General features: G+C 33.9%; 4 protein-coding genes across 6 annotated transcripts; 2 read left to right on the forward strand and 2 right to left on the reverse strand.

Annotated features, from left to right (window-relative positions):
• Positions 1 to 243: 243 nt before the first annotated feature.
• On the forward strand, positions 244 to 2,531 carry LOC116012479. 3 transcript variants are annotated; one of them, XM_031252020.1, is made up of 2 exons: positions 244 to 384; positions 613 to 2,531. In XM_031252020.1, the coding sequence occupies exon 2, from the start codon at positions 720 to 722 to the stop codon at positions 2,106 to 2,108; it is 1,389 nt and encodes a 462-aa protein (XP_031107880.1). In that variant the 5' UTR covers positions 244 to 384; positions 613 to 719; the 3' UTR covers positions 2,109 to 2,531. The 3 variants fall into 3 exon arrangements, with proteins under 3 accessions (XP_031107880.1, XP_031107882.1, XP_031107881.1); XM_031252022.1 differs by having other exon boundaries at positions 357 to 454; XM_031252021.1 differs by lacking the exon at positions 244 to 384 and adding an exon at positions 463 to 536.
• Positions 2,532 to 8,221: 5,690 nt separating this feature from the next.
• Positions 8,222 to 9,184, forward strand: LOC116011746 (wound-induced protein 1). Its single transcript, XM_031251150.1, has one exon. It carries the CDS (start codon positions 8,521 to 8,523, stop codon positions 8,848 to 8,850), a length of 330 nt encoding a protein of 109 aa, XP_031107010.1. The 5' UTR covers positions 8,222 to 8,520; the 3' UTR covers positions 8,851 to 9,184.
• A 10,656-nt stretch (positions 9,185 to 19,840) lies between these two features.
• On the reverse strand, positions 19,841 to 23,067 carry LOC116011711 (staphylococcal-like nuclease CAN2). Its single transcript, XM_031251108.1, has 9 exons — positions 22,735 to 23,067; positions 22,522 to 22,577; positions 21,395 to 21,509; positions 21,203 to 21,313; positions 20,940 to 21,127; positions 20,753 to 20,809; positions 20,525 to 20,684; positions 20,354 to 20,422; positions 19,841 to 20,237 (listed from the first exon to the last, which is right to left on the reverse strand). Exons 1-9 carry the CDS (start codon positions 22,882 to 22,884, stop codon positions 20,133 to 20,135), a joined length of 1,011 nt encoding a protein of 336 aa, XP_031106968.1. The 5' UTR covers positions 22,885 to 23,067; the 3' UTR covers positions 19,841 to 20,132.
• Positions 23,068 to 24,333: 1,266 nt separating this feature from the next.
• LOC116011940 (protein EARLY RESPONSIVE TO DEHYDRATION 15-like) lies at positions 24,334 to 25,126 on the reverse strand. Its single transcript, XM_031251375.1, has 2 exons — positions 24,808 to 25,126; positions 24,334 to 24,718 (listed from the first exon to the last, which is right to left on the reverse strand). The coding sequence occupies exons 1-2, from the start codon at positions 25,058 to 25,060 to the stop codon at positions 24,570 to 24,572; spliced, it is 402 nt and encodes a 133-aa protein (XP_031107235.1). The 5' UTR covers positions 25,061 to 25,126; the 3' UTR covers positions 24,334 to 24,569.
• Between the last annotated feature and the right edge of the window lie 45 nt (positions 25,127 to 25,171).

A 25,171-nucleotide genomic window follows, 5' to 3' on the forward strand; every position in this document is an offset into this window, starting at 1 on the left:
AATAAACTCTATAGTCCATAACTGCGGAGTATATATATAGTATATACTACAATATAGTATATACTATATACTATATAGAGTCACATGTTTCTGGAACCAAATTTTAAACTATTCTAAGTGCCTCCGGCCTCCAGTCAAAAATGGACAAGTCTCAAAGTTAAACTTTAGATTACGCGGTTTGAACTTTTGAATTAGAATATGGTGTCTGACATCATTTCAAGAAACACTAAAATAACACTAAAGCTAAAGCATTGGCTGCTGCTCATCCTCATTGATAAAACTTGTACGCTTGCTTTTAATGGGAAGGGGAAACTCTTCTAAAGTTTCAATCTTTGATTCAAATTGTTCTTACGCATGAGATCTTCTTTGAATCAAATTTAAAGGGTATGCATTTATGTTCTCCATCAAGCTTCAATTTTTATCTTCTGGCCCTAGTTTTGAGGTGCCCAGAGAAGTGAGTTGAATTTGTCATGTGGATTTGGTGTACTGTTAGCAGTCCTTTTGGATTTTTCTTCCCATTCATTTTCTAGCCAAATGTATGTTTGACATTTCAGCAGTCTTTCACGAAAATTCATACCTATTCTCTGGTGTCTTATTTTACCATTTTTACAGCTTAGCTTGCTGGTTGTGAGCTGCACAATGTACAGAATGTGATCTGCAGCTCTGCAAAATTCAACAGTTTTGGTTTCTTAGCTTGAGAAAGTTCATACAGGGCAAGAATGGCGGCTGCAGATAAAGATTCCAAGACTCACAACGCTCTGCAAGTTTCAACATCTCAAAGGGGGCTAATAAGTGAGGAAGATCCTGAAAAGCAAGTGCAGGGTAGTGTTCTTGCCCTTCCCAAGAGGCTGCAGTTCCTAAAGTTGGGTTCTTTGGCTACTTTGGCTTCTCCACCTGCAAAGTTTCAGCAGATTGCTAAGGAAAACGATGGTGTTTCTCGAATTCGAGGCCGCTTGAATAGATTGTTTTCTAGGAAATTTGATTGGAAGTCTGTTGGGAGAATTTGCAGGGAATGGATAAGGAATCCTCTGAACATGGCACTTCTGATATGGATTGTGTGTGTTGCTGTTTCAGGTGCAATTCTGTTCCTGGTAATGACAGGAATGTTGAATCATGCCCTCCCCAAGAAGTCTCAGAGGGATGTTTGGTTTGAAGTGAACAACCAAATCATCAATGCACTGTTTACTCTCATGTGTTTGTATCAGCATCCAAGAAGGCTATACCACTTTGTTCTTCTGTTTCGATGGAGGCCCGACGATATTTCTTGGCTCAGGAAGGTTTACTGCAAGAATGGGACTCACAAGCCCAATGAATGGGCTCATATGATGGTGGTTGTTTTGCTGCTAAACCTCAATTGTTTTGCTCAATATGTTCTGTGTGGGCTTAATTTAGGGTACCCTAGATCAGAACGCCCTGCTATTGGAGTGGGAATATGTCTGTCTGTTTCAATTGGGGCACCTGGAATAGCTGGTGTTTATTCTATGATTAGCCCTCTTGGCAAAGATCACGAAGCCCCCGGGCTTGATGAGGAAGCACGAGTGGAGCATAGTATCGGGGGAGCCATTGAGGCGAGGGGGAAGTGGAGTGGAGGCGTTTTCGATTTCTGGGATGACATTTCCTCAGCATACCTCTCTTTGTGTTGCACATTTTGTGTTTTTGGATGGAACATGGAGAGGCTAGGGCTTGGGAACATGTATGTTCATATTGCCACTTTTCTGCTCTTCTGCATGGCACCATTCTGGATTTTCGGCCTGGCTGCTGTTAATCTCGATAACGAATCTGTGAGAGCAGCATTGGGAGTCACTGGGATTCTTCTCTGTGTTTTTGGTTTGTTGTATGGTGGGTTTTGGAGGATTCAGATGAGGAAGAGATACAATTTGCCTCCATATAGTTCTTGTTGTGGTAAACCATCTGTTGCAGATTGTGCATTGTGGCTTTTCTGTTGTTGGTGCTCTTTGGCTCAAGAAGTTAGGACTGGGAATTCATATGAGGAAAGGGTTGATCAGAAACAGCCAAATATTTCTCCTTTGCCTAGGGAGGATGGGTTGTTTAGGTCTAATCCTATGGCACCTCCTGCTCCTGTAATTGTCACAAGAGAGGACGTTTAACGGAAACAGTTTTGACGGATTGACTCTTGTATCTGTACGTAACATCATGTTAAAGAGTTTAAAGTTATGACTTTTCTGGATTTGGGTCGAATCTGGATTAATCGTGGGAAAACAGTTCTGACGGATTAACTCTTGTATCTGTACGTCACGTCACATTAAAGAGTTTAAAGTTATGGCATTTCTAGATCTGGGCCGAATCTGGATTAGTCGTGGGGATACCGGGTGTCATATGCTATGAAATGGTAGATGGCTTGGCTTTAATTTGGCATTGATGTTGCTCTTGTTAGCCAAATGCTTTCATCTTCCTTTCCATTGTATTTGTTGTATATAAATGTCGCCCACCCCCTATAACACCACTGAAATTTTCAATCTTGAAATTCAAAGAGAAGTTATCCATTTACATATATTCTACAATTGAATTCACAGTTTCAGAATTGATGATTTTTCTTTTATACGATATTCAATATTATCACGGTTAAAATTAGTTTGGGTTGCCTTGCAGAGTTTTACTCTTATTTAAGAATAAGTCTAACTCAAATTTCTTTAATCAGAGCTATAGAGTTGAATTCCAAACTTTACAGTTGCATTGTCAATTAGCATGGTTTACTTTTATATATATAGATATAGAAGATGAAATTATGAATATGATAAATGGGCCAATAAATATATTATTGGGCTTCATTGGGAGATTGATTGTTGGTTATCCAATTGGCCCAAATGAATTTTGTGAGTTAATTAAGTTAGCCACTACTCGAAGATAGTATTGCCAAAGCGGGTCGGATCGACTCACCGTGGGCTTACTTTCTAACAGGTTTTTGTGGGCCGGTCTGCGAACTAGGTTATTCAATCCTAGCTCACCCCATGTAGGTTGGAAGGCCTTGCAGGCTTTATATATATATATAGTAGGTCCCTAATCAGGTGAGAAACATGTTTCAGGTGTGAACCTGCGCACAAATCCAAACCACTTATATACTAGATCTAAAGGTTCAAAATAAACAAAACTTTATAATATTTATAAAAAAGACCCCGCACATTTTAAAATTGTAATATTTATAAAAATGACACCCATACTTTTTACTTGATTTTCCATCTATCAGATCTCTTAGATGAATAGTTTTGATTAGTGCACGCGTTAACACATAGGAATTGGTTTTCATACTCTAACCACTCAAACATTGCCACATTAGTGTTGACTGTTGACACTACCTGGGCAAAATTGGAGACATCAGCTAGCTAGCTATGTCAAAAGTAGGGAGCCGAAAGACAAAAGTATGAAGTATCCACTTTTGTCTGTCTTTCTTTCAACTACCCAAGCTTTAGTTTAAGGAATTATTGCCTCCATGAGTTGATTTCTGCCAAAAAGACGATATGATCATTCCATCATATAATACATTAATATAATCCTTAATACTTTAAGGTTTGTCTGATCTGCTTCTTTTCATTGATTTGGTTGCTTTCCATGCTTCAAGACTAATACAAAATCCACCATTTTCCATCTTTCTTGATGCCCTCCACATAGATTTCTCTTCTCTCTCTCCAACAATTCATTTTTATATATAATTGTAAGTCAGATGTGTGCTACTTCCATAGTTTTTTTTTTTTTTTGAAATAACTTCCATAGTTTATTGTTTCTGGAGATCTTAGTGATGAATGATGCCATAGACCATACATACTACCATAATATGTAGTTGTAAAAACCAGACACTGTGTGAATGTTTTGAAAACATTATTAGCGGAGTCAAAAGCACAAAGCCGAAAGAGAAACCGACCACTTGTGTGTCTTTCTTCGACTATTTACCCAGGTTTTGTTTTGAATATAAGTGAAATATCAGACTTCGCTTGCATTGATCAAACTCCTAACTTTTCAGTTGAAAATATGCAATTGAAACGATCATGAATTGAATTCAAATGGTTGTTTGAAAAGTTAACGGTTAGATCGAGATGTGTAGTTGTTTAATCGCTCTCAAAGTAAGTGTGAATAGAATATGTTATTATAGTGCTGACAGCTAGTAGTGCATGCCTAGGTTTTCTTTTGTTGTTTTGTAAAATGGTTTTTGAGTATGCTAAGAATGAAATGGAAAGTAAATAAAGCTAGGGTGCATGCAATAGTGCAAAGCTAACTACTATTGCATCCTCATTTGCTGGTTTTTTAATATTGATTTGATTTGACTCCAAGGACTCACCAAAAGACAATCTTTGCTTGATCACTAATAGAAAAATCCAATTTCTAGTCACCTTTCAGCAGTCCCTCAATTCATTATTGGTGATGCCCACACTACTATGTTTAACCTTGGACCCCTACCTATTGACATTCTCAATCTTAGCGGATCAGCTATGGACATTATTGTCAAGTTAGTTTAACTCATTGTGATCATTTGTTAGCTAGAATTATAATGCATGTTTTATTCAGAATACATTGATCTTATGATAATAATTGTAGTTAGGTTTTCCCGTAAATCATAGTAATATAATGTTTAACCTTTGCATAAACTAAGTACTATGTCTTCTCCATTGTGTAGGGTGAAGATAAGTAAAAATGGGCACGCATAGGCAACTTAACAGGTCATAGGGATGAAGTTTAGGAAGAAAGAATAAAATGGTAGGTCTTCTTTAGTTTGTGAAGTTATCTCATTTTACTTCTTATTTTTATAACTCAATCAATACAGATTACGTGACAAAAATATATACCCTTACGAGTACAATTAATATTTTTCAGTAACAATAATATATTGTACATTCTTATGAAATTCATGATATTTTACTTGTGTGACACGAATAAAATACTGAATTATTTGCTGATTATGATACTCATCATTTAGTCATTTATTATTTTATATTCATTATTGACACAGTATTTTACAGTAACTTTTTCAATTATCAACACATTATGGGGGAAAATGACAGCAATGAAGATGGAAGAGTGGAGTGATGTACACAAATGGTGATGGTGATGGAGATGTAGAGTGGTCCGAATTGTTAAAGTAGAGGACCTGGAGTAGGCAATTAAGATATAATTAATTTATTATCACTACTAATATTAGAGGAAAGATTTTATTATACCCATACTCTGATACTGACATATTAAAATAATAGAGAGACATTTTGGTAGAAATAACTTCTTTAAAAAATATTTGATCAAAATATTACTTGATTTCCTTCTTCTTCTTTTTTTTTTTTGATAAGACACATCGGAGTAAATAGGTATGTCAATCAGACCAACCTACTTAATTTTGAATTAATTAACCTAGTCATTGTGCTCATCTAATTTTATTATTAGATTTCAAATTAAGTCCATAAACTTTACTTTAATTTTCTAGTTGTCGTAAGCTGGAGGGTTCAAATTCTGCCAATTTGAGTAGTACCAATGACCCAAAAAAAAAAAAAAAAAGGATGCATAACTTTGATTTGGTTATAGACACTATATATATATATATAGTATATATAAAAAAAAAAAAAATATATATATTTTTTTTTTTTTTATATACACTATATATATATATATAGTATATATAAAAAAAAAAAAAATATATATATTTTTTTTTTTTTTATATACACTATATATATATATATAGTATATATAAAAAAAAAAAAAATATATATATTTTTTTTTTTTTTATATACACTATATATATATATATAGTATATATAAAAAAAAAAAAAATATATATATTTTTTTTTTTTTTATATACACTATATATATATATATAGTATATATAAAAAAAAAAAAAATATATATATTTTTTTTTTTTTTATATACACTATATATATATATATAGTATATATAAAAAAAAAAAAAATATATATATTTTTTTTTTTTTTATATACACTATATATATATATATAGTATATATAAAAAAAAAAAAAATATATATATTTTTTTTTTTTTTATATACACTATATATATATATATAGTATATATAAAAAAAAAAAAAATATATATATTTTTTTTTTTTTTATATACACTATATATATATATATAGTATATATAAAAAAAAAAAAAATATATATATTTTTTTTTTTTTTATATACACTATATATATATATATAGTATATATAAAAAAAAAAAAAATATATATATTTTTTTTTTTTTTATATACACTATATATATATATATAGTATATATAAAAAAAAAAAAAATATATATATTTTTTTTTTTTTTATATACACTATATATATATATATAGTATATATAAAAAAAAAAAAAATATATATATTTTTTTTTTTTTTATATACACTATATATATATATATAGTATATATAAAAAAAAAAAAAATATATATATTTTTTTTTTTTTTATATACACTATATATATATATATAGTATATATAAAAAAAAAAAAAATATATATATTTTTTTTTTTTTTATATACACTATATATATATATATAGTATATATAAAAAAAAAAAAAATATATATATTTTTTTTTTTTTTATATACACTATATATATATATATAGTATATATAAAAAAAAAAAAAATATATATATTTTTTTTTTTTTTATATACACTATATATATATATATAGTATATATAAAAAAAAAAAAAATATATATATTTTTTTTTTTTTTATATACACTATATATATATATATAGTATATATAAAAAAAAAAAAAATATATATATTTTTTTTTTTTTTATATACACTATATATATATATATAGTATATATAAAAAAAAAAAAAATATATATATTTTTTTTTTTTTTATATACACTATATATATATATATAGTATATATAAAAAAAAAAAAAATATATATATTTTTTTTTTTTTTATATACACTATATATATATATATAGTATATATAAAAAAAAAAAAAATATATATATTTTTTTTTTTTTTATATACACTATATATATATATATAGTATATATAAAAAAAAAAAAAATATATATATTTTTTTTTTTTTTATATACACTATATATATATATATATATATATATATATATATATATATATATATATATGGTACAAGTATTTGAGGGTCTATAGGGCAATTGAGGCATATCTTATGATTTATTTCTTCCATCAATTTTAGAACAACAGGGTTTAAAGATATACACGTTTAAAGTTTAAATTTACAAAATAAATGGTGCAATGAGAGATGTGATATATTAAAAATAATGGGATGATGTAACATAAAGGACCAATGCATGACCAAAATGATATGTGCCCATTTTTCCAATGAAGGGGATGACAATTGACATTTTTTCTTTATTTTCAAGGAAAAAAAAACAAGATTATTGTCTTTTACTTTCCAAGCACCAATTTTATGAACTTTTATTTTCTCTTTATGACCTAATTATGATGTGAAATGCTAGAAATTCACATTTGTCCTTATCCCTTTACTATTTGCATGATCAAAATGCATCTAAATAATAATGCATAATTCAAATAATTTTAGTTTCAGTTTTATCGATGTATATGATTTATCTCAAATCTTTATAATATGATAACAAAACAAATTATTTAGAGACGTAACATAATCAAAAGTGCACACTTTGGTTTCCACTACTTAAATGTGACCATTATAGTCATTATAAAGTAACGTTTGATTTTCTTACAAAGTTCATAGTTACGTCCTTATTACTCGGTCAAGTCCTTCTGTTCATATTCCAATAAGAATGACCTATTACACGACTCTGGTTCTAATTTTAATTTTAAAGTCTAACAAGTGCTTTCAGCGGAATGTGATTTTAGCCCTTTTTTTCATTCTTTTTTTCCTATATTCCCCGCAATTTAGACTTTCTTTTTTCTCATCATTTCATTTTCTTCCTTTTTTCCCATATTTCAGCATTTTCTTTTCTTGTTTTCAGCATTCATTTTTCCTCGAATTCCCCCTTTTCTTTTTTATTTATGTGTATTTAGTAATGTGCAATCGAGATTTGCCTGAATTAATTACGGTTTTGAGCACAGTGATGGTCAAGAAGGGTGGGCACCAGCAACTTTAACGTCGGCCCCACATTCCAACCATAGAGATACCGCCACGTAATCTGCGTGTTTATAAAAATGGATTTCCTAGAACGCCCTTGATCTGCGTGTACGAAATGACGAAAACACCCTTCCCTCTCCCTTTAATTCCCTATATAAACCCGCCCACCTTCCCATCACAGAATCCTCACCTTTTCTCAAAGGTTTATTTGTTCTCTTCATCTCTCTCTCTCTCTGTAAATCACACTTCCCTCCATTTCTCTCTCTCTCTGTATCTATCTGTTTCTCTCTCTATATATATTTGTTTCTCTCTCTGCCTTCCGGTCTGGCTAACATTCAGGAAACTCTGGAGGAGACCAGAAACAAGAGGGTGGTGCTCGCCCTGTATGAAGCCTTGAGCTCTCGAGACGTGGATTTGGTCCAGAAACTTCTGGCCTCTGACCTAGAGTGGTGGTTCCATGGTCCGCCGTCCCACCAATTTTTGATGCGCATCCTCACCGGCACTGCTAATTCCGGCGATTCCTTCCGATTTGAGCCTCTCAAAGTCGACGCCATTGGCCCCACCGTCTTCGTCGAGGGCCAAGACCTAGCTCGCAACATCACCTGGGTCCACGCCTGGTCCGTCACGGATGGGATAATCACCCAGGTCCGCGAGTACTTCAACACCTCCCTCACCGTCACTCGCCTCGGTAACCAGTCACGCGCCGCCGCCGCCACCTCCGCCTTCACGCCCCTCCACTGCCCTTCCGTCTGGGAGAGCAGTCTCTCCAATCGGGTTGGGAAATCCGTCCCGGGTCTCGTCCTCGCAATATAACCCGACCCGACCCGTTTACACCTAATCCCCCAATCTCTACTGCATAACAAAAATAAAAATAAAAATAAGCGCGTGTTTTGTTTTTGTATGGGCTGAAGGGCCACCGTCGGATCTTGCGTCTGCGAGGATGTGAGATGGACGGCTAGGATTCGTCGTCCCTGTTTGTGTTAACGTACTGTTTGGTTTGATTTGATTTCTGTTTGAATTGCGTGTGGAGTCCGACCGACCATGATGGTTCGACGACGACGACACGCAATATGCGTGTGGGATGATACGTCCGATGTATCTCGTGTTTGGTTTGCAATAAACTCGTGTTTGTTGGATTGGCTAATAACTGCTTTCTTTATCCCCGTTTTTTTGGTTATTCCTTTTACACTCGCATTTTTGTCGGAATCCAAATCCTTTCCGACACAGCATCACTAACTAATCCAACTTGACCACATGCATCAATATGAGTGGTCTCTAAATATCTTAACATTATACTCTATCCGTCTCATTTTATATGTCTGATTTAGTTAACGAAGTTATTGACAAAAGAAAAAAAATCGATTTAATTAATGAATAGTGAGTATGACAAATAAAATAAAACAGATAGAGTAATTTATTATCGTAAATTAATAAGATTAAATTACTATCATTGAACAACTAGACTAAAGTGTGAGGCCCTAGAACAAAAGAGTGACGAATAAAGTGTGTAATTTTTGAAATTGTGACTCTAATTAACGATGTCGTTATATAAAGTTAATGAAGTGTGAAAAAATTTTCACTCTCATATAAAATGGGGTGGGTTCGAGTCTCAGTTGAGATGACTGTTGACTTTTTATACTTCAGTAGATTGAGAAAGTAATTATGAACATATATTATGCATTGTATCAGAGTCAGGAATACTCAAAAAATTTATTAGAAAAAGGAATAAAAAATATGGAGTTCTTAGTAATTTTTAATTAATTTCTTTTGATTGAGGATATATTATATATGACTTATCAAAAGTTACGTTCATAATCAAAGGGGACTCTTATCACTTTCTCCCTATATTTCTTTATTAAGCCGCACGCCACTTCCATCTTACATTACTTGAGTAGTAATACAATTAAAGAAAACAATTGATTTGAGACATTATTCTTAAAGATTTGAGGAGACATAAATGTAAAGTATACTTAGTGTCGTGTTCAAGTAATCCTCTTACTCAGGATGATTTCTTTTTTAGTTTTATTTTTTAATTCAATTATAGAAAGCAAAATTTGGGTTCGATCTCAATTCTTGCCATTATGACGATGAATCATTGTACATAATGATGATGACCTTAACTTGATCGAAGTGACAGCTGGAAAATACATTAAAATTTTGAAGTCACAATCCAAACAAATTTAAAATTAAAAATGATGACATGTTTATTTATAAAAATAATGGTGACCCGTGAGATTAGAATGGTAGTTATAAATAGTTGTTATATTAATAATTGTATTAATATAATAAAATTATTATTTAAATAAATAATTATTGTGTATAATCAATATCAGGTAAGAACTAATATCTCATGAGAATTATTTGGATTAATCTTATTCGTCCATATAAGGTAATCAATTGGTTAAAAAATGAAAAAAAAATGTAGTAATATTTTTGTAATTATGATGATACATTATTCACATGTCTGTATGGTATTATAACTGAACATAGGTTAGACATTTGCTTACCGTAAGTCATGGTAACACAGTTTAATACAGAAATTAGACATTTGCTTACTGCAAGCCACGGGTGAGACTCGATCTTAATTTTTTTTTTTAATTTTACCTTTGTGACTAACTGAATTGTCTATGCGAGCAATATATATTTAATTATATATAAAGATTGTGGTTGTGTTCAATGATAGGGTTTGAAGAATGATGCACACAAAATGATTTTAAATTATTAATTTATGAGGAGAGTTTGAATAGAGTGTGGATTAAAGGCAAGGACATGGATGCTGAGTCATCGGCATGTTTGGCTTATAGAGTTACAGCTCATTCTTAGATTTCCTGCTGGTCGGAGGGTTTGTGAGTAGGTGTAGTTCACTAGTCGCCAACACGTGCACAAACAACGTATGACCCTTAAACAGGCTGCAGCCCTAAAGTTCCTTTGTACAATCCGAATGGGATTTTGTTCCCTTAGCTTTGAAAGGAAACCATATCTCATACAATCATGTGTGTCTTGAATATATTAATATTAGTATTAACACTACTTAATATATCTTCAAAAAAAAAAACACTACTTAATATAAATAGATATACGTATATATATAGAAGGAAATATTTATATAATTATGTCTTTGCTATATATTGGTTATGCGTTTTAATGTAGTGGTTAGAGTTTTATCTTTCTGAAGAAATGCAACTATACTATTCCACATAGATTCACAATAAGTTTGTATGAGAAAATAAAGTTGTGTTCCGCTACTAATTAACTATTGTTGTGACCAGTAAATACACCTAGTTATACGTCTAGATCTATGTATTTATAGTAGTATGTCGGCTCGGGAATGAACGACAGTGGGTCGGAGGTCCCGAGCTGGTATAGGTTAGGTGAAAGTCTAAAAAGTCCCTCTCCAAAGCATTACATGTGCCTTATATAGAGGGCCGAAAGGGAACGCATGCCGGGACTTGGCACGCTGAGGCGGTCGGTGGCCACCTAGATTATTTGCCCAAGTGTGAAGAGGTTCATGACACACTCCTTTCCAATGTGGTTGTCGGATATGATGTTTATAACTGCGCTTGTCCTCTAGTTTAAAAGGGGTTGTGTGCTCAGGGACTCCGAGCCGAGTCAAGGGGGATGCGCAAAAGATAACATTGCAGACGGTGATAACAAGTTTCGGATCGATCAGGGCGGGGCAAACCCGAATAAGGTTAGATGTGGTCGGGAAGTGTGCCTTGTGATATATAGTATGCGAGCTGAGCACCTACACAGTCAGATATTCGAGATATATTTCTCATCAATTATAATATTTGACATAGTAATAAGTGTTTGATATTAACACGTGATTGTATTAACATATTGTGTTACTAGATAAATCATGTCCTTTTCCTTCGGTCACTAAAAAGTGTTTCATATATATTCATGTCACAACAAAAGAGTGGAGCCCAATTTTCATGGCTTTTATGGCAGTTGGCAACTTGGCATTGCTCATTCTTTGATTGTAGTGTAAGCTAGCTAGTAGCTAGCTAGGCTGGCCATCAATGGGACCATTTATGAGTGTGTTTTACTGGTGTTGATGCAACTAGTTCTCACTCATATATACTTGGGTAGGTTAATATCCTTTGGTGATTAGTGTGTCTTGTCCTTTTCCCATGATGCAAGAAAAGGGATGTTTCATCCTCATCAAGATAAGTTCTAGCTAGCTAGCTAGCTTATCAACTTGGTGTTCTTTGGTATACATATAATGTAGCACTAGCATTAATGTGTGTTGTACTTCATTATATTCTTGTTGAGTTTTTAGCTCGAAGCTATTGCATTAAACACACCTTATACCAAGGAAATATATATGTATAAATGTTATTAGTGAGTTTACAATAATGTTTTGATTCTATTTAGGCCAACTTCTTACAAGGTCTTTTGGCAGCCTATCTATGCGGATGGGTCATGCCCTCTTCCCTTGGTCACTAAGAGGTTTTTTGTCAAACTGTAACAGTCTCCTTCTACTCCACATCCTTTCTGAATCGTTTTTGCACATCAAATTAAATTTGTCTATTTCTTTAAGGGCCATACGTCGTCCCTTGTACATGAGTTTGTCTCCTAGCATCCATGCAAAGCTCTACTATAAGGTCGACGCCTCAATAGTGGGATCTAAGCTCTCCTCGCTTTGGCTTCATCCATGAGTAGTCCCTAAGCCCTAAGGGATCGCCATGTCCCTATACCTCAACAATTCTTATCTTGAGTTGCTCTATAAAATAGACTAAACAATGATTGTTTTCTAATTGGGTCCGTGCATCTCATCTACATTTATAAGACACTTTAATAGAATTTCACATTTTTAACAATTTTGCTTTAATAAATGCGTAACAAAAATTTATAAGTGTACACTTCAAGGAATGACAATTACAGTTATTATTTTCTTCGTTTATACTCACAAGAGCATGAAATCTAATTCGTTATGGTTATACTCTAATTAGAAATACCCTTTATCAAATAATCATATGCACAATACTATCAAGTTATATATGATAGAATTTTTGAATTATGTTATTTTCATTCATTTGTAAAGTTTAAATTCGAAACACAGCCTAATTAACATCGACCCAAAACATATGGAATTTGGAATATATGTAACATACTATATACATTGAGCATCGAACATTCGAGCTTAACATCATCAAATGACATTGCTGAGAATAGTATGCAATTGACAGAGGAAAGTACGTAGAGGAATGTTTGGCTAACGTAATTAATTGGAATTACACGTGGGCCGGGTGAAGATATGGTGCCAAGGAATTAAAGAATCTTATATCTATATACTTGGAATCATTCGAATCCGATACCTCAATACCTAGCTTCGAGCATAGCTGTAACTTATCAATTCTTTAATTATTAATTGAATAAAATTGAGGGTTTTTTGTCAATAGAGAATTAGACATGGATAGTCCATTATTTACGAATTCACCCTTGCTATCTAATATTATCTTGGCATTACATATTGAATTATGAAAATTAATATATGTGATTTTTCCAAAAGGCCAGGTTGAATCCCCAATTTCAATAGCTTCCTAAATTCCGGTCTGACAGAGCATTTGAGAAGATATAAATTACAGTGACTCAATGGCTCAACAGACATCATTTGGCGTGCACAACGGATCTGTCCACTTTGAGCATGATCCCATACTGCCTGATTACATATGGGTGTGAGTGTGCGACATGAGCAAGAAGAGTTCGATCTAGTGTGATGTTCGAGCTAATGTTTTAAGTACCTTCCTTCTGATAAAAAAAAATAGCGTTTCACATCGCTACCAGATATCTTTCTTTCTTTCTTTCTTCTTTTCTTTTTGTGTGTGAAAGCTTATATAGATTCAACTCACTCAATTTAAGTATAAAAGTTTGCCACGTCTAATACTCATACCTAACGAAAACATTTCCAATTCGTTTGATATGTTGGGTGCATAGATTGAACTGGCCATAAGTTTTATCGTTAAGGTAGAAGAAAATCCAAACATGCACATAAGCAGCACGCAAATGTATTAGACATTTGTGGACAATGTAGGACTTGAAAACATAGATGAAAGCGATGGAGATTCTAAAAGAGATTATATCTTGATTAGGTTTATATCCTTTTAATTTTCTAACTCCATTATTTTGATAAGATTTTATGACAAATACGCATAGTAGAGTAGTTTAAGTAATCGATTAATCAATATTTAAGATGTGTTTGGTTTGCACATGAGAATTCAAAGCAATCATCATTCCTGTGAATGTTAATACAACAAAATTTTTACTATCCCTGTGAATGTTAATAAAATAAAATTTTTAATTGATTGACCAATCGAGTTGTGATCGAGATAAAGTAAGATATATTTTAAATGGGGTGTGATGGGAATTCCACAAGCACTTATTCAACATAAAGTCTCCAACAAACAACTGTTACTTTCAACTGGAGAATTCAATGCCACAATGCTGCCATTACTGTTAAATCCCATTTATTACAGAAAAGTAAACGATTAATTAACAACTCATCTGATCTGAGTCACGTCCACTGATCTGATGTGGCTCCAACTTATGCACATTGACAAATATCATATCATGGAAAACACTATTTATTACCGGCCAATAAATTATAATTACATGTTACATTATGTATATATACTCATGTTTAGTGGTGTGAAAAAATCAAATATATCGAAAAATTACAAATAGTAACAATAACAAGATATATAGCTCTCGAGACACAGCTTAAGTGGTCAATTAACTTAATAAGTTTTACTAATAACCGTACGATACAGAGTCGAAATCTTACCAACGCTCCCAAACCCTAATTAGACATATTAGGGTGGATGAAAACCGGGTTTAGTGTGGGTTATTCTAAAGCCATTCAAGTTCTAATTAAGGATTTAACAGATAGATACTTGACTAGTTGCCATCCTTATTGAAGCTAACCCTTATATACATTGGCATATATAGAATATATTTAAAACGAATTGTATTCCAAAAAATAAATTTAATGATGGGAGAATATTCTAAATAAATGGACATTCTCTTATTCTTTTGCCTAGATTCTTTTTCCTTAATGGATGATATATTATGTATGGCTTATCAAAGTTGAGAATTGAAGCCGCATGCATGCCACCCTGCGACTTATATTACTTGGTTAATACACAAGTAATTAAAAAAAAAAAACTGATTTGGAATAGTGAAACGACCAGAAGAAAAAGAAAGATTGAAAATAAAAATTTATTTTCATAGTAAAAATTAAAAAATAAAAATCCCAAGCTACGCTCTTGGTGTTATTTCTAGATATTTTATTCGATATTTTTTGTTTAACCCAAAGTATGAAAACAATTGATTTGGACTCACACTTCCTGCCAAAGGTGATAGGTAATAAAGGATGAAAGATAATACGTAAAGATATGACTTTAAATTGAGAATAAAATATATAAAATAAAATTATTATCACTCTCAATAATATATTTCCTAATCAGATTTGTTCCTTTCAATGAAAATTTAAGAAATTTTTTAAAAAAAATCTTGACATTACACTTAACTTCAGCGAATAAATACATTTGTAATTTAGATTAGTTCCGGCCATTTGTAATCTCACCTTAACACTCTCTAACTTCATTACAAGGTTTAATTCGTTTTTCTACTACCTGTTGATTTATACTTGGACCACCACACTTATACTGGGTAAATAATAGGGTTGGACATTTTGATTTTTAGTTGAATTTGTGAAAAAATGAAACCATTTCGGTGAAATAGTTTAGTTTCAAATTGAATTTCAATTTGGTCTGAGAACTTTAACATTCACAGTTTTCTTAGGTACATAATTATCTATTTATTTTCATTAATAATTTAAAATTCAAAATATAAATAGCAACTCAATAATTAAATTTCTAAACCAAAAATAAGTCCAAATCAAACTGACATCTTCCATCACTTGTGTTCGGTCTCTGTCATTCAAAATATATATAGATCAATTTTTTGTTCGATTCGATTTTAATTGAATCCAATTGAAACCATTTGATTTAAACAATATAGAATCCATTGATTTTTATTAATAAACTGAAACGAAACTAATAGAAAATATTTCCCAAGTATATCTACTACAGCCGCATATCAGCTCGGTATCAAGTCAAGTCACCATGAGAATCTATTATATTACCGACCATGATCAAAATCTTAAGACTGCTCTATCTAAACAGAGTGTGAAAACCGAACAAATGCTTAACTAGCGGTAATCTTTACCCGACCTAGAAGAATCTACCTCCAGACCAATTTAGGTCGGGACGGTCAATCACTCAATCCGACCAAATTCACTTGGAAAATAAACCTAGATTCTCTACCTCGATCCGGCCACGCGGCTTAGTGGCAATATCAAATATGTTTGTCATGCTACTAGGAATTGTGGGCATTAAGGAAGTGTCGTATATGCAAAAGGATAACACGACAAAAAACCATGGGAGCCCACGTCAATGTCTCACACGGTAGTCGGAATGGGTCGCTGTTGCAGTCTGATATGCTGTAAGCTAGCTAAGCATATACGCAGGCAGGCAGTGTATAAGAGAACTAAAATCCAAAAGTGCAAAGAGATGATGAACACAATTTTCTGCTATCTGGCACGGAAAGCGACCCCATTAATGCCGGAAACTAATTAATTAAACCGTGTTCCATCTGGTGCTGCAACAACTGGTTCTCACTCTTACTCGGGTAGGTTTACTTCAAACCCTAGCTAGCTAATCCCTATTTAGTGAAGGGACCAAACCATTAGTGAATATATAATCATTAGGAAAACCAGTCAAGTTGATCATGCTATTGACTTGATATATAATTAATTATAAGATTACAAGTTTGATTTTGTGTGAGAATGATTTCTGATCTTCACCTTTTTTATTTGACCGAATTAATCAACTATGACGGCAACATAAATTGATCTTCTTTATTGTGGTCTATTGAGATCTATGGTTACAAGGCTGGATTTATCAAACAATTAGCATATGAATATGTGATTAACATTAAATAATGGTCATGGTAGAATCAAACAATTAATAAGTAATTCATATAGTATTCTCCAATCAATTAATAGTATTGTTGTGTGGTGGGACCGAATAATTATTGAGTGGTACAAAAAATTAGGAATGAAGTTCGGCAAGATTAATACGGAGTAATTAATTAGTTCAACTTTGTGTAGGAGTTGTTTATTAATTTTCTTAGTTTCAATCAATCAGTTATGAAGACTTAAACTAGTTATTACTGCTTTATGCTTCTTTACTATCTAGTTATTCGGATATTATCTAAAATATAGTGCATTACGATTTATGAATATAATTGTTTAATTAACAGTCTTGTGATTTGATGGTTCACTAATTAATCACAGAACGCATGTCATATCAAATAAGATTTTTTTATTAAAGGGTAAGTTGGCAATTCAACCATATATGTCAAATCCAATTAGCAGATTATTAAAAGGTTCATGAGCAGTCGTTATACTGTGGACCATGGGTCATGTCTGATACTGCAGTTGTGTTGAACAGATACTGCAGTTGCACGAAACAGAGGCTGTTTCATCCGTCTGAAACTGCAGTTGTGTTGAACGGATACTGCAGTTGTGTTGAAATGATACTGCAGTTGTGTTGAACGGATATTGCAGTTGTGTTGAACGGATACTGCGGATGAACGGTCTCTGTTCCGCATAACTGCAGTTTCCTTTCAACACAACTGCAGTATCTTTTCAACACAACTGCAGTATCAGTCATGACCATGGTCCACAATGCATTGTAGACCATGGTCCACAATATAATTTGCGGTTCATGAGAGTGAATTCCAGTGATGAGGCTGCAATTTATCATATTGAAAAATGGATTATATGAGTAAGACCGATTGATTAAGTTGATTATATTATATATTTATTTTATTTTGGTTCCCTTCAATAATTTGCATAAAGAAGGGTTAAGGAAAATCCTAGCCTTAATTTAGGGGTAAAATTTGCAATATATAGTTGTCATGTACTAGTAACTAGTTAGCTAACTTGTTAATCAAAGATTATCTGATCTGATTAAATAGTTGACAACATATATAGATTATAGGAACCTATCAACACATACCTACAACATATATCAGCTGCAAGCAAAGGGAGGACACCATATGATAATTCGTTACACTTTTATAGTTTTATTGAATTAGTATCACCATAAATTGAATAATAGGGAGTATTTTACGTAACGAGTACAATAACTAATAAGTTGGTGTCCTAATCTGAAAAGAATAATATTAAATTGTTAGACCGAAAGATCAAGCTGGATATACAAATTTACGCTCCAGACTCTCAGGTGACCTCTATTATATTTTATAATAATTACTTAATTAGTCTTAGAGACTTAGGGCAACCACATTTGTGGCTATTTTAGGGTTTTTTAAGATCTAAAAATCAAAGAGTTTGAAAACTGATGAGAGATAGGTTTTTTTTTTCTCCTGCAAATTCAACACTTTTGTAGGGCCACTGTTGTTGAAATGGAAACAAAGAAATTTGTCTTTCTCCGCATGCTGAAGATGCAGACGCCTAGCCGAGCACATATAGTGCACGTGCCTGCGGGCGCGTCAGCCTGCAATGTTTTTTTTTTTTGGGCGTTAGAATCTATTTTTTTCTTTGACTTATTTTCTCTCCCTCCTCTCTCTCCTAGTGGCACATCATAAATCACAAAAAATTAAATACTATTGTGGATCAGTTAGTCTAAACTAGCTAATATCTAGAATTTCATGCCAAATTCTACTAGATTGCAATACATTTTCATAAAATTAAACATATATACATTATATTTGTATAGCAAGAAATGGAATTGAGTTCTATTCACCAAATTAAACCATATGTTGTTTTTAAAACAAGGGACCATTATGGAGGCAGTGATGAGGACAAGTTTTTTAAAAAGATGGTCCAAATAAAATGATGAAAAGTGAAAGGTAGCCTAGTAATAATTGATCATCAAAAGTCAAAACAATATGAGATATATTACTATTCATCTTTCTTTTTTCAGTGTCAAGGGAAGAAACTCGTAACTTGTAAATCACATAAAATAAAATAAAAAGTAAATCATATTAGGAAGACTTTAATTATGTAATAAGTTTAATTGAAACAATTTTGAAAAAAAATTAAATGTGTGATTTTTAAGTACGAGAATCATTACCGCAATTCATTTTTTGGTGTATCACTATTTGTCTTTACATGCAGACTTCCTGGTCCATAGAGGACACTATCAGATGACTTAACATCTCAATCCTTGTTTTAATTATTATCCTCATTATGCCCCCACCCTCCCCTCCTTGATGGGATTTCTTCCTAATTTTCCAAATATACTAAATCAAAATACATAGGTTACTTTTCTTTAAATAATACATTTAAATATGAAACTCAGAAGACAAAATCACAAACTTGGCATCGCTCCACACAGCTATGTGGACCGTGATCTAAAACGACATCGTTGAATTTTATGAGTTAGAATAATGTACTTTATGTGTTAGAATAATGAAACTTCTATGGTAAGATAATGACTTTATGCATTAGAATAATATATATTATGAATTCTAAAAATGTGTATTGCAGTGGATCGCATGAAAAAATACACGAAACAACTTTATTTTTGGACCCTAGTCCACAGTTGTAGTCCACACAATAACTATTGGCAAACTTGAGGATGGGCTGAAGGCACAAGACAATTGCAAGTATGGGCTTAGAGAATAGGAAAATTTCTTATCTGGCCCAATGGCCCATTTTAACAATAACAAAGAAAAAAAAAAAAAAAAAAAAAAAAAAACTTCAGAAATATAATAGAACCAATATTCCTCAGGTTCGTCGCATTGTCTATGGCAGAAGAAATCAACTGAAGAAAATACTATACAACATGTCTGGCTTGTAAGATCATCTAAAACAAGTGGTCATATACAGATGTTAGATCCTTCTAACACAAATTTGCATGAAATTGTTCTCACTGAAACGCATAATAGTTTTTAGTAAAAATATAATACTTTTCTATGAAAGGCGACCTCAAATATTACATTTTGTCAACAAATATTATTCGTCTTATATAATACAGTCTCGTACAAGGCCAACCGCTCCTCTAATGCCGATTATTTTCGCGCCTCTCTCTTCTCCATTCCCATGGCATCTCGGGATTCTTAGACGCCCATAACCCAATTCCTTTTGCCCTAGCATGTGTCTCCCACTAAACCACAAGAGAAACCAACATTTAGTTCTGATATCGAATTAAAAGATTTTCCCGTCTCAACTAAGAGTCTAACAATCAGAGTTCTCATCCCGATAAAGAAAGAGCAATTTTACCTTTGCTAGCTCCGGGCGTTTATCATAGGCTGTGTAATGCCATGCTAGACCTTTCTTGAGCATAACTTCCTACACACAACAATGTGCATAATCATTGATATTGCAGTTTAAATGTGTGGTCCAACTACCAGTTTAGACATATAACTAAGACAAAACGCATCCTTCAATTACCTGTACGAATATGCCGTTGCAATATACATCTGCTACAGCGCGGCCATAACGATCCTCGTCGAAAACCAGCAATCTTAGGCACTTTCCTTGAACAATCTTAACTAGCTCTTCCTTGGCTTCTTGGCCATATGGCATCTGACCTTCTGGTGCATCTATTCCTCTGTTACTCATCCCTGTATTAGTCCTACCACTCTGACCTCACCATAAAAACGAAGTTTCTTATCGTACCTTAATCGAATCCTGTATTTCCTAGCAAGAACTTCCTCGCCATTCACCCGAATCACACTGCAAAAAACAGCAATACGCATATAAGCAATCTGCAGAAACATCAAAGTTTTTTCGAGGAAAGTTATGTGACAGATTAATATCGTTTCGTGAATCAATAAAGCAAAGGTTTTTTTGTCAGGAGAAAGACCGATATCCTGAATCAATAATGTGCTGGTGCAGCTGATCTGCTCGAGCATAATTCCTATGCGAACGAGCCTCAGATCTCTCGACAGCTGCAACTTGAACATCACTCGGAACACAGGACGCCTCCCGGGGATCTGTGGTGCCTACATACACAGTTATTGTATCCCCATCCGCTACTGCTTTTGGATCCACCTAATAGTAACACCAAAAACCGCTCTTAAGTCTCAACATTTGATCAAAACAAAACACATCACCTCGAAAACTTACTGGCAAGGTAAGCAGTTCAAATTGCAGCCCTTCGGGGCACAATGGAGGCCCCTCGTATGTCAGTTGAACTAGAGCAGCAGGAAGCGGGAGGCCATAGAAAGCCAGTAATCCCTGAAACGAGGCGGCCACAGTTAGGGTTCACGAATAAGTACATACTAAAACGAAGAAAGAATGATGAATTCGGATCACTACCTCCACATCTGCTGTCTGATGATTCTTCAGAGTCTGAATGACGAGCCTTGCAGCCTCTTCTGGAGTTTTCGGAGGAGGCCTCGCTTCTCTCCATGCATCTGAGAGTTTCCTATACCTTCATTATCATCAAAAGAACATACAGGTAAGGGCACAAGTCCATATATAAACCAAACCATCATAAATGCAGATAGTACATAATCATATTTGTTCAATTCCCTTCTGAACATTTGATGTGAAATCATACTAGAATCTCAAACAAGATCCCAGGACATTAGATACCATGTTTTAAAGTCATTTATATGTATGGTTTCCACCTCCTTTTGCCTATAGTTTTTCATACAACATCTGTTATCCTCGCCATTGCAGTACTAATCCGGATTATGCACACAATCCTAGATATACCCCGCCTCGTGACTCTAGCTGGCAAAGGATCACAAGAACGTAAACTAGCCTAAGTCACTCATACCTGACCAGCTAATAAGTCATTCCCACTGGGAGTTGAACTTGTAACTGGTTACCAAGCAATAGCCTGACCAACTTGATTGGGGTTGGCCCCTACTCCCATAGTGTTCGATCCTTGCTCGGGGAACGTTTGCCGTAGATCTCTTTCAACATGACTTACACATACAAAAGTTGAACCTCCAATTCCTATAGTTTTTCATATGCATTGTCTATTATCTACAAGAACCATGCTAATTGCTGCAAAAAAAATTGCAGCAGGCATATGGTATGACTATTTATATTTGTCAAAATTCTACATATTTGGCAATTTATCATGAAGCTCTGTGATTTGGAAATTTGAAGCAACAATTCAACAAACTAGCATTTTCCCATCAACAAATATAATTAAGAAAGTCTAAACCTAATGAAATCTTGAACTAAAATTTCTTCTTCTTCTTCTTAACTCGCAGTCACTATAGGAGAGTGTATAAACCCTGCCTTTTTACCTTAGCCGCTAAACCAGTCTAAGCTATTCATAGCTGACGGACTCAAACAAAGAAGGACAATAGGCCGCTCCCGCTCAAAATCAAACTTCGAGACCCTGTAACTTTGTAGTTACCAAGTCAACAATCTATGGTTGGGGACTAAAATTTCTTAAAAGAGTAATAGTGTTGCAGGTTAATTACCAGTTGGATTGAGCCTTCCTGGATGATACCACATGCTGCTTTAACTCTTGAGGAACCTTGGAAAGGTGAAAACATACATAAGAGCAACAAAAAAAAGTTGGAAAATTTAATGAGAAAAATCAACTATAATCCTGAAAAACAACCTTGGGTCCATGAAATCATAGGAAGTGAGAGATCATAGTACAACTGGTGACTAAAATGGAAGGCTTTTACCTGGGAGGTGATCTCGAAGTTGTAGAGATCTTGAGCGAGGGCGGAGACGCCGACGGTGGCCGGCGTGACGCCGTGGTGGCCAAGAGAACCACCGGATTCCGGCGGCGCACTGCAACACCGGCCGTACAAGAATGTTAAAGCGTTACCCATTGCTGGATTCCTGTTACAGTAGTTCCTGGATTGAAATTCTTAAATTAAAGCTGACTGAGAAAGTGGGCAGTAATAATTGCTGAATTCCTGCGACTAAATTTTTTATTGTTTTTTTGAAGAATTTTAGTGAGGAATCTTTTGCCTTTTGGATTGGAGCTGGTAGAGCAAAGGAAGAACCAATAACACGAGGGGACAAATGTCATGTTCTTATTCATCCATATTCATACATTCAAATTTTTTTTATTTAAATGACCTAAGTAATAACTCTATTCATTTTTTATCCCTCATTCATGAATGAAGTGACACGTTTAGTCCCTAACGTTATGTTTTTATCTCAACTTGATAGAAAAATTCAAAAACTATATATTATTATAGGTTTACAGGACTATAATAGGAAATTCACATCTTATTTTCTTTCTAATATTGAAACCACTTTCGTGGCATTATTTTCTACTCCCCAATTCCCTATTTTAAGATTCTTTAACTTAAAAAGCATTTCAATAACTCTCATATGACTTGTTAAGAATCTAAATAATAAGGACAATCAAGCCATAACTCTTGAAATACAAAAAGATATCGTATGTAATAATGACACTTAATAATAATAATAGTAGTAATAACAATAATAATAAAATTTTAAAAATTAATGTGGGATCCACATCGAGAAAGTAACTAAAAAAGGCGTTGAGCTCCCTCATTAAAAAGAGAGCTCAACGCCCTCTTAATGACCCCTGAGCTCAACGCCCTCTTAATGACCCCTGCCCATCCGTTTGCCAAGCTCAACGCTCTCTTAATTATCCCTGCCCATCCGATTGCCACTTGCAGGAGAAGAGAAGTCTAAAGCTCATTATTAAGTGAAACAAAACAAAATTCTTTCTATTTTTTATTGATATAAAGGCATTTTGGGTAAAAGTTCATAAAACGCCAATTTGAAACTCTACAAATTGCAGCGTTTCAGATTATGGCGGTTTGGTGCAAATCTACTGCTCCAAACCACCATTTAAATTTCCATCAATTATCAAACAAGTCCATTATCGTAAATTTCGATAAGCTTATTGACTAATTTATATTAGAGTAATACTACTTAAATTCTTGTTTTTTATTATATTTTCTTACTCCGTAAATACGTGTTAGGTAAACCATATTTCTTTGGTCTTTTTTCTTTTCTTTATCCAACAAAAATTAAACACTTAATATAGGGTATAGATTACACTTGCCCTTTTTTTTTCTTTGAGTTGACAGTGTAGTTGAACTTTTAAAAAAAAATATCTATACAAGATAGGTATGGCTGAAGAAATATCTTTCGAAGATAACGCCAAATTACCATAAAACTTGATAGCTTATGAAGATGTAGATAAAGGTATAAAAGTGTTGGATATTCACCGATTTGATTTTAATATGAGTTTGGGCAGATAAAATTCATCAATCATTAACCATAAGCTAATAGAATTTATGTGTAGAGAATGATCAAACTCTTTTGGTTGTTTATTCTACTTCTTACAAAGATTACATGACTCGATACAACTTCCAAACACAAGACTGGCAGGGAACTACGTTAGCTTTAGGCAAGCAAGCAACTGTACAACAAAGCTGAAATGAAACTATGACAAGTTGAGAGAAAGTTTGTTTATCCGACTCGGTACTCAGTAATGACCTAACTCAGTGAGTCAAGCAAACGAACCGCTCTACCGCGGCTGCTGAATCGGCCTGGGGCTCACCTTCACATTCACGATCTTCGGCGCCTTCTGGCCGTACTTTGGAATCTCCGCCGCGACTCGCGGTTTCTGCCACTTCAAGGCTCCTAGAGTCACCAGATCCGTCTTAGTCTCCTCCTCTACATCCACCAAAACACACTCACAGTTAGTTAGAAGCTAATAAGCGAGTCAACTCGCTAACTCGATCGAAATAGCTGGGAGAACTTACGGTCGGTGTTACCGGAGTCGACGACGGCTCCGTCGCCGAAAGGATCGGAGTCCAGGCCAGAGAAATCGAAGTCGAAGCCGGCGAAATCGAAGTCGAAGTCATCCACATCGGCGTAGCACTCGCGGAGCCAGTAGTCGCGGAACCAGGGAGAGGAGCGGATGAGGTCCCACCACTGGTCGGAGAAGTCCTCCACCGCGCGATACGCCGACGGCACGAAGATCGGAGCGTTTGGATTGAGCGTAGAGGTCGCCATTTTCGGGATCGGAGAATGTGTGTTGAGAGAGAAAAAAGGAAGGTTTTAGCTATGGAGGATGAGGGAGGGGAGTACGGAATTTATTGATCCGGTCGGAGTGAATGCGCCACG

Source organism: Ipomoea triloba, chromosome 3, assembly GCF_003576645.1.
Source record: "Ipomoea triloba cultivar NCNSP0323 chromosome 3, ASM357664v1".
Classification (NCBI taxonomy): Eukaryota; Viridiplantae; Streptophyta; class Magnoliopsida; order Solanales; family Convolvulaceae; genus Ipomoea; species Ipomoea triloba.